We start from the raw sequence: 10154 nt of genomic DNA, 5'->3' as shown, positions 1-10154 counted from the left end.
CCACCGCGCCCGGCCCATGCAAATATTATTAGCCTGGGTCGAGGACAGTTGTTAAACTCAGCAACAGGCTCACAGCTCAGCTCCGTGCCTCTGGTTCCAGATGTACGGGGGCCAGGGCTTCCAGGGACACGCCCCCGTGGGCCTCCGGGGAGCCAATCGACGCGCAGAAGGCGGGGCCCTGGGAGCGACAACAGTGTTATCCAATGGGCCTACAGCTGGAGCAGCCCCTGGCCAATGGGAGCGCTCCTCCGCGATGGGCGGAAGTGGTGAGGCAGCTCTGAGGGCCGTTGTTCAGTGCGGGGTCTGACAGAGGAGGCTCCGTGTCTGCAGCTAGTGTGTCAACTCAACGTTTCTCCTCTCTTCCCTGGTGAGGCGTAGCGGCGGCACGCGGCTGGAGATTCCTTGAGGCCTCCAGTTTAGGAAGGGTCCGGCATCCCAAGGGAGGGGTGTGTGGGCGTGGGGTCTCTGGGCCCGGGGTCGCGGCTCTGAGGAGAGGATGCCCGCGCGGCGGCATCTCTGGCAACTGGAGGAGGCCGCGCTTTCTCCTCAGGGAACCGGCGCCTTGGCAGCCCCCGGCGACGCCGCCCCCTTCGCGGCCTAGGTTGGTCTGGGGAGCCGGGAAGCGGGCGTCGTCCGCAGCGCCTCTGTGGCCACCGCGTCCCGGGCGGAGCTGGGCTCAGTGCCGGTCTGGGCCTAGAGCCCGAGCCTCGAGCTGCCGGCGTGGGGGGTCGCGAGTGGCCTAATGCGGCCTCGAGGCCGAAGGACCCGAGTCCGAGCTCGCACTCCGACCCGCTGGTGCTGCAGAAAACTCAGGTGGCCTTCCGCTTTCGCAGTTTCTAAAGTGGGGACCAAGACTTTCACCTCTTAGGATTGTAGTCGGGATTAAAAGATTTTCCCGGTAAGCGTTTGGCAACTGCTATTATTTGAGAAGCCGCTTACTTCTTCACTCCCCATCACCGACCTTGCTGGGGAAGGGGGCGATTGGAGACTACCTTGGGGTATCTGGACCCGGCAGTGGAAGCTACACCGTCTCGGGCAGAGGGACGGTCCCCTCTGCGGACCAGAGAGATCTAGCCGACCCCAACGGGCTACTTATAAGCTTGAAGACTTTTTTCTGTGCCTCGACTCTTCCGTGCATTCAAAGGATCGTTTCCTTGATCCTTTGAAGTATTGTCAGTCTTCTGCCTGAAGAATCTGAGACCCAGAGAGGTTAAATCTGGCAGAACCAGCCAGAACTTGACCCCCAGAGGGGGACCCTGCAGGCCACCCCAGTCTCCTTGCATCTAGAAAAGCAAGCACCATTTAGTGGTCTGGAATAGAGCACACCTGAAATCAGTCGGACAGCCCTCCTTAGTTGCCATTTCGTAAGAGTGAATTTTTTTTTTTTTTTTTTTTTTTTTTTTTTTTTGAGTTGGAGTCACCTTCTGTTCAGGTTGGAGTGCAGTGGCGAGATCTCAGCTCAATGCAACCTCTGCCTCCTGGGTTTAAGTGATTCTCTTGCCTCAGCCTCCTGAGTAGCTGGCATACAGGCGCCCGTCACCACGCCCAGCTAATTTTTGTATTTTTAGTAGAGACTTGGTTTTGCCATGTTGGCCAGGCTGGTCTCGAACCCCAGACCTGCAGTGAGCCGCCCACCTCACCCTCCCAAAGTGCTTGGATTACAGGCGTGACTGCCGCGCCCAACCCAGAATGGGTATCTTGAATTATGTCATTCCCTAGTTTAATAAAGCCCTTCAGTGTTTACCATTGAGCTTGGAATCTAATCCACTATTCTTTCTGTCTTATATGACAAGACCTTCTTGAGTCATTCCCCTTTTTTATTATGCTTTTCCAGATTTGCCTTTACTTTCTCTTTCATTGCTTTTAGGCCTTTTGCCCTTCCCACTGCCTGTATGGATTTTCCTCCATTCCCATTCTCCATCTTTGTCTTTTCATGGTTGGCTCTTGTACTTCAGTTCTTAGTTTAAATGTCGTCTGCTCAGAAAGTTCTTCCCTGACTACTCTTATCTACCTAAAGTAGATTTGCCTCTACTCCACCCCCATTTATTTGTGTACTTTTCCATCACAATACTCACCTTAAGTTATATGTATTTTTTTGCTTATTGTTTTTCTCTACCACTAGATCGCTTTATCAGACACTATATTTCCTTATTTTGTAAAGTATTTTTAGTGCCAGGGCACAGTGGCACACAATATGGTCTTCTTTTTCTTTGAGACAGGGTCTCACTTTGTCACCCAGGCTGGAGTGCAGTGGTGTGATCACAACTCACTCACTGTAGCCTTGACCCCCTGGGCTCAAGCCTCCCAAGTAGCTGGGGACTACCTCATCCTCCCACCCCAGCCTCCCAAGTAGCTGAGATTACAGGCATGTGCCACCACACCCACCTAATTTTTTGCCTTTTTTTTTTCTTTTTGAGACAGAGTCTCGCTCTGTTGCCCAGGCTGGAGTGCAGTGGCGTGATCTCAGCTCACTGCAAGCTCTGCCTCCCGGGCTCATGCCATTCTCCTGCCTCAGCCTCCCGAGTAGCTGGGACCACAGGCGCCCACCACCATGCCCGGCTAATTTTTTTTGTTTTTTAGTAGAGAGCGGGTTTCACCATGTTAGCCAGGATGGTCTCGATCTCCTGACCTTGTGATCTGCCCGTCTCGGCCTCCCAAAGTGTTGGGATTATAGGGGTGAGCCACCACACCATCTGCTTATTTTTTATAGAGACAGGGTCTTACTATGTTTCCTGGCTGGCCTTCGACTCCTGAGCTCAAGTGATCTACCCACCTCAGCTTTCCAGAGTGCTGTGATTACAGGTGTGAGACACTGCATCTGGCCCACAGTATTGTCCTTTTTTTTTTAATTTTTATTTTTTCGAGACAGAGTCTCACTCTTTTGCCCAGGCTGAAGTGCAGTGGTGTGATCCTGGCTTACGGCAACCTCCACCTCCAGGGTTCAAGCAGTTCTGCTTCAGCCTCCCTAGTAGCTGGGACTACAGGCACCCGGTTAATTTTTGCATTTTTAGTAGAGAGGTGTTTTGCCATGTTGGCCAGGCTGGTCTCGAACTCCTGACCTCAACTGATCCGCCCACCTCGGCCTCCCAAAGTGCTGGGATTACAGGCGTGAGCCACCTGGCCCAGCCCTAAAGTATTGTCTTAATTAAGCTTGTTGAACAAATGACTACATGTTTTGAAAAGTGGCAACTCACTTGATAATGCCAAAAGCATTAAAGAACCCTATTGGGGGCAGGATTTAAGACCATTTTTGTATCATGGAAAGGAATAATCTAAACTAAACAATGGTAGTAAAGTTGCCAGTGCTTTGCTTTCTGCATTGACATCTTGTTTAAAAAGCAGGAGAAACTTTATAGTGAAGAAATTTGGCAGATACCATATCAACTGTGTGATCATGGTTTACATCAATAGTAAAATAAGACTGTTGACATCATGTACCTTCTGATATAAGGCACTGAGATGAGCACAACATGATTTCTATGGTGTTCTTGCCAAAAATGTGTAACCTGAATTTAATCATGAGAAAATACCAGACAAACCTAAATTGAAGGACATTATATAAAATAGCTGGCTGGGCATGGTGGCTCACACCTGTAATCCTAGCACTTTGGGAGGCCAAGGCTGGTGGATTATCTGAGGTCAGGAGTTTAAGACCATCCTGGTCAACATGGTGAAACCTCGTCTCTACTGAAAATACAAAAATTAGCTGGGCATGGTGGCACACCTGTGGTCCCAGCTACTCAGGAGGCTGCGGTGGAGGTTGCAGTGAGCCGAGATCGCACCACTGCACTCCAGCCTAGGCAACAGAGCGAGATTCTGTTTAAAAAAATAAAAAAAAAAAAGCCAGTATGCTTAACAAGGTCATGAAAGAGAAGGAAAGACTGACGAACTCTCCCAGATCAAAGGAAATTAAGTACAAGTAACTGCTAAATGCAATGTGTGATCCTAGATTGAATGCTGGACCAGAAAAAGGGTGGGATGGTGATTTGGGGATGGTGATTTTTTTTTTTGTTTTTTTGAGACAGGGTCTCACTCTGTCACCCAGGCTAGGGTGCGGTGATATAATCACTGCTCACTGCAGCCTTGACCTCCTGGGCTTAAGTGATCTTCCCATCTCAGCCTTCTGAGTGGCTGGGACCACAGGTGTGTGCCACCACGTCTGGCTATTTTTTAAATTGTTTGTAGAGAAGGGGTTTCACCATGTTGCCCAGGCTGATCTTGAACTCCTGGGTTCAAGCGATCCTCCCAGCTTAGCCTCCCAAAGTTCTGGGATTACAGGCATGAGCCACTGTGCCTGGCTTGTTGGTGAAATTTGAATAAATTATATAGATTAGTTACTAGTATTGTATTAGTGTTAATTTCCTGTATTTGATAATTTTACTTTTGTTATTTATGATGCTTTTAGGGTAATTGGATGAAATCTATGAGGGATGTTATTTTATTTTATTTTTATTTATTTATTTATTTTTGAGACAGAATCTCACTCTGTCGCCAGGCTGGAGTGCAGTGGCATGAACTCCACTAACTGCAACTTCTGACTCCCTGGTTCAAGCGATCCTCCTGCCTCAGCCTTGAGAGTAGTTGGGATTACAGGCACGCGCCACCACGCCCAGCTAATTTTTGTATTTTTAGTAGAGATGGGGTTTCACCATGTTGGCTAGGATGGTCTTGATCTCCTGACCTTGTGATCTGCCTGCCTCGGCCTCCCTAAGTGCTGGGATTACAGGTGTGAGCCACCGCGCCTGGCCAGGATGTTATTATTATTTTTGAGACAGGGTCTCACTCTGTCACCCAGGCTGGAGTGCAGTGGCATGATCATGGCTCTCCGCAGCCTTGAACTCCTGGGCTTAAGCATTTCTCTTGTGCATTCCTCCTGCCTCCAGCCTCTCGAGTAGCTGGGACTACAGGCACACATCACCATGCCTGGGTAATTTTTTTTTGTTGTTGTATTTTTTATAGACATGGGGTTTCCCCATGTTGTGGCCAGGTTGGTCTTGAACTCCTGGGCTCAAGTGATCTGCCCGCCTCGGCCTCCCAAAGTACTGATTATAGGCATGAGATTATAGGCATGAGCCACTGTACCCAGCCTAGTAAAAGTATTTTATTTTATTATTTTTATTTTTTAAAAGTCTCTTATCCAGTAAAATTATTTTAAATTGAAAATTTTAAAATGAGAAAAGCTCAAGGGGCTGGATATTGAATAAAATGCTTTAACATGCAGGTTTGGGTGACATTTTCTGTATACTAGTTTTTTATTTTGTTTTTTGCATGTCATCTTTAAAGCAGAAATGAAAGAGAAAGTTCATGTCTTCCTTTGTGGTTTTCAGGAAGAGCTAAAGATGGCTGAATTTCTAGAGGACCAGGAAACTCGACTGTGTGACAACTGGTAAGACATTAAATCTAAGAAATGTTGGTGGAATGAGTACAGTCAAGCTTAATCACTACCATTTCCTGATTTAAAAACTCTTAGTGAAGACTGACACAGTCTTGAATGTTAAGCTTTTTATTTTGGTGTTTATAACCCAAATGAATTACAAGAAAGAGCATCTCTTTTCTGATGAAATGAAACTAGTTGTAAAGTTAATAATCAACTGGTTCCTGTTGGGGATTTCCTAAGAACTTAACTTGGTATCTTGGTGCTATACAAGTGCTGTTACTGTAAGCTGACAAAAAAAGCAAAGCAGAACTGTCTGCTATGTTTATTACTTTATTTTCCTTCACTGGGTACTTCTTTCACAGTGTGCTATGTTTACCTTAGCAAACTGTGGTAGAAAGAGATGTGGAATAACGAAAATAGTTTGACTCATTGGTAGAATATTTGAGTCAAATAACATTTTTGTTGTCGTTGTTGTCTTTTTCTTTCTTCTCAGCCTAACTTTGGCAGAATTAGGATATAATTAGAGCAAGAGCTGGTTACAATATTCTTTACCTGCTTGGAATTAAGATTTCATCTCATTGAAGGTGTCTTGCCATATTGTAGGGTATTTCTGCCATGCCACTATCACTTTCTACCATTTCATAAGCTATTTTAGGTTTTTTTTTTTGTATTTTTTAGTAGAGACGGGGTTTCACCGTGTTAGCCAGGATGGTCTCGATCTTCTGACCTCGTGATCTGCCCGTCTCGGCCTCCCAAAGTGCTGAGATTACAGGCTTGAGCCACCGCGCCCGGCCTATTTTAGGTTTTTTTGAATTTTATATGTATAGCTACTGAAACAGAGTAATCAGTGAAACAAATAATCATAAGAAAACAGACACACTGGTTTTTAGCATTAGTTAAGATACACCTGTTTTATCAGTCCACTCCAATTAGGAGGAATCTCAAGCCTAGGACAATATATAAATAACTATGCTAAGAGAGTTAAAGGGTGAGTTAATGGAAAGCTAGTGAAAAACAAGGCTATTCAAAGCCAAAGAAATTAAAGAAAAAAGCAAATTAGCATAGAAGGCTGACTAAACCTGTAAAGAATTAATTTCTGGTTGTTTGCTTTTAGTGTTTAGAAAGCTCTTGGGAATTTTTCTGGAAGCTTTGGTTTGCCTTTCAGCTATTTATATCTAAATGAAATTTCACCTCTAATTTGCTAGCCCTTCCTTGAGACTTTTAGCAGTTTTATCTGGATACGGAATTGTGTGCTCATTTATCTCACTTTAAACACCTTCATTTTATCTGAAGGTAGGAAGAAAGCATATTAGTACTTCATCTGGTTGGAATGTTTGGTAGGAATATGTTGGCAGTTAAATTTTAAAAGAAAAAAACAGCAGGCAACTATTTTATATAATTGTTGCAAATATCTTATTTTAGCATTTCCTAAGAGGTGAATATGTGGAATAGTAAATGCTTTGTGGTCTTACCTGACAGCTGCTTTCGATTCTTGCTTTTTCATATTATGATGGTGTGGTCCTTAATATTTTTTGTTTTAATTCTAAAGTTTTAGGGGCCTTGTGTATGTAGTATGTCAACAAGTTATCCTGAACAGCCTTGTAAAGTAAATGCTAGACATTTAGTGTCTCCATATTTGCCATTAAAATAAAATTATTGCCAAAATTATGAAAAAGGAACCCAGGTTTTCTACACCCTAAGCAGTAATTCTGGCTTTAATTTTCATGGCATTTGTACATACATGATTTGCAATCACAATATAACATTGCTTCTTTCACTTTGTTGGTGTACTATATGTAACTTAGCTATTCCTTTCTTGCTTAGGTATTTTTTTTTTTTTGAGACGGAGTCTGGCTCTGTCGTCCAGGCTGGAGTGCAATGGCGGATCTCATGTCCATCTGCAAGCTTTCCGCTCCGGGGTTTATTGCCATTCTCCGCCTCAGCCTCCCAAGTAAGCTGGGAACTAACAGGGGCCCGACCACCTCGCCCGGCTAGTTTTTTGTTATTTTTTAGTAGAGACGGGGTTTTCACCGCGTTAGCCAGGATGTCTCGATCTCCTTGACCTCGTGATCCGCCCGTCTCGGCTCCCAAAGTGCTGGGATTACAGGGCTGTGAGCCACCGTGCCGGCCTTTTTTTTTTTTTTTTTTTTTTTTTTTTTGAGACAGAGTTTCGCTCCTGTTGCCCAGGCTGGAGTGCAATGGCACGACCTAGGCTCACTGTAACCTCCACCTCCCCGGTTCAAGCGATTCTCCTGCCTCAGCCTCCTGAGTAGCTGAGATTACAGGCATGTGCCACCACACCTGGCTAATTTTGTATTTTTAGTACAGATGGGGTTTCTCCATTTGGTCAGGTTGGTCTTGAACTCCCGACCTCAGGTGATCTGCCCTCCTCGGCCTCTCAAATTGCTGGAATTACAGGTGTGAGCCACTGCGCCCGGCCAGTTTTTTTTTTTTTTTACAGCAACCTCTGCCTCCCAGGTTCAAGTGATTCTCCTGCCTCAGCCTCCCGAGTAGCTGGGATTACAGGTGCCTGCCATCACGCCTGGCTAATTTTTGTATTTTTAGTAGAGATGGGGTTTCACAATATTGGCCAGGTTGGTCTCGAACACCTGACCTCAGGTGATCCGCCTGCCTCGGTTTCTCAAAGTGCTGGGATTACAGGTGTGAGGCACCACGCCCGGCCAGGATTTAGTTCTTGAAAAGCAGGAATGGTAATAATCATGAGTTTGTAGGCTAGGTATTCACTAAAAATAAATAATGGAGACTAAAGATTGGATAGGATAGATTTCCATGTGATGCCACTGTGCAAGAAAAGGCATAGATTAGTCAGTAATGCTTGCCTTTTTCTTTGTTCTATTTCTGTAGCGAAAAAGAAATTCCTGTGTTTAACTTTACCATCCATGAGATCCACTGTCAAAGGAACATTGGTATGTGTCCTATCTGCAAGGAACCATTTCCCAAATCTGACATGGAGACTCACATGGCTGCAGAACACTGTCAGGTGAGCCACCAAGTACCCAAATGTTTATACATGTGTTATACTTGCTGTTGTTCATAAATGTGTTTTGTTTGCTATTGTGCAATAGCAAATGAGCATATTGTCACAAAGCCAATTTATTGATTCTCACTTCTTATGCTAGGTGACCTGCAAATGTAACAAGAAGTTGGAGAAGAGACTGTTAAAGAAGCATGAGGTTAGTCTTGTTGCGCCATGGAGTGAGTTACTGTGGGCCCAGTCCTACGGAGATTACAGACCCACATGCAGAGCAGAAAGCCAGTCTGGTTGAGTGTTAGTTAGTTCTCCATGAGCTCACATGCATACTGTTTCTTAAAGCCTGTTTGAGGCCTTGACTTTGTGACTGCTGCCTGATTCGGCTACCTGGCTGTTGGAACTCCCTTGTGTATGTTGAGACTCGCAAAGTCTTTCCCTTTGGAACTGAGTCTATCATTTCTGCTGGGGTTTAGTTATTGGCAGCCTCACTGAATATGAAGCCAGCCCTGGAGTTGCCAGTATGGGATAACCTCTTTAGCACACGCCTGCCTTGCAAGCTGTCATTTCATTTTAAATTCTTTGGTTTTTTTTTTGTTTTGTTTTTTTTCGAGACAGAGTCTTCTTCTGTTGCCCAGGTTGGAGTGCAGTGGTACAATCTCAGCTCACTGCAACCTCTGCCTCCCAGCTTCAAGCAATTCTCCTGCCTTGGCCTCCCGAGTAGCTGGGATTACAGGCATCCGCCACCACACCCGGCTAATTTTTGTATTTTTAGTAGAGATGGGATTTCACCATGTTGGCCAGGCTGGTCTCAAACTCCTGACCTTGTGATCTGCCCGTCTCAGCCTCCCAAAGTGCTGGGATTACAGGCGTGAGCCACCACACCCGGCCTCATTTTAAATTCTTGAACACTTGGATAACATGCTACTTAACCTAAGAAATTCCTCAGCATTTGGTGAGAGAGAATAGAATATCATTTGCTTGCTATTTGAGATAAAACTGGCTGAAGGTTTTTTTTGTTTTTTAAATAGAGACAAGGTCAGCTGGGCGGAGTGGCTAATGCCTATAATCCCAGCACTTTGGGAGGCTGAGGTGGGCGAATCACTTGAGGTCAGGAGTTCGAGACCAGCCTGGCCAACATGGTGAAACCCTGTCCCTATTAAAAATACAACAATTAGCTGGATGTGGAGGTGCATGCCACTTGGGAGGCTGAGGCACGAGAATCGCTTGAACCCGGGAGGCAGAGGTTGCAGTGAGCCGAGGTTGTGCCACTGCACTCCAGCCTGGATGACAGGGTGAGTCTACGTCTCAAAAGCCCCCAAAAATAGAGACAGGGTCTTGCTGTGTTGCACAGGTTGGTCTTGAACTCCTGGGCTCAAGTGATCCTCCTGCCTCAGCCTCCCAAAGTGCTAGGATTACAGGCATGAGCCACTGTACTCAGCCCAAAGTTGTTTTTTTTTTTTTTTTTTTTGAGGTGGAGTCTTGCTCCTGTCATGGAGGCTGGAGTATGGTGGTGCGATCTTGGCTCACTGTAACCTCCACCTCCCAGGTTCAAGCGATTCTCCTTTCTCAGCTTCCTGAGTAGCTGAGATTACAGGTGTGCTCCACCATGCCTGGCTAATTATTTTTTGTATTTTTAGTAGAGACGGGATTTTGCCATGTTGGGCAGGGTGATCTCGAACTCCTGACCTTGGATGATCCAACCGCCTTGGCCTCTCACAGTGCTAGGATTACAGGCGTGAGCCACCGTGCCGTGTCATTTTTCTTTTTTTTTTTTTAATTAAAACC

At 45.7% G+C, this 10154-nt stretch overlaps 1 protein-coding gene across 4 annotated transcripts in view; it reads left to right on the top strand.

The window, feature by feature from the left end:
- The first annotated feature begins 239 nt into the window (after positions 1 to 239).
- Positions 240 to 10154, top strand: part of TRAFD1 (TRAF-type zinc finger domain containing 1) — a 26295-nt gene continuing 16380 nt past the window's right edge. The window contains exons 1-4 of one of the 4 annotated variants that reach the window (XM_017847191.1): positions 240 to 601; positions 5328 to 5386; positions 8243 to 8378; positions 8518 to 8571. In XM_017847191.1, the coding sequence (XP_017702680.1) occupies positions 5340 to 5386; positions 8243 to 8378; positions 8518 to 8571 (237 nt within the window). In that variant the 5' untranslated portion in view covers positions 240 to 601; positions 5328 to 5339. Of the gene's footprint in view, positions 899 to 935; positions 1365 to 5327; positions 5387 to 8242; positions 8379 to 8517; positions 8572 to 10154 lie in introns of those variants that run through there. The other 3 variants (XM_017847176.1, XM_017847184.1, XM_017847201.1) reach the window with 3 other exon arrangements.

Source organism: Rhinopithecus bieti, unplaced genomic scaffold (genome assembly GCF_001698545.2).
Source record: "Rhinopithecus bieti isolate Rb0 unplaced genomic scaffold, ASM169854v2 scaffold_947, whole genome shotgun sequence".
NCBI classification, from domain to species: domain Eukaryota; kingdom Metazoa; phylum Chordata; class Mammalia; order Primates; family Cercopithecidae; genus Rhinopithecus; species Rhinopithecus bieti.
Note: the sequence above shows the minus strand (reverse complement) of the source record. Positions and strands in the feature narration are given on the sequence as shown.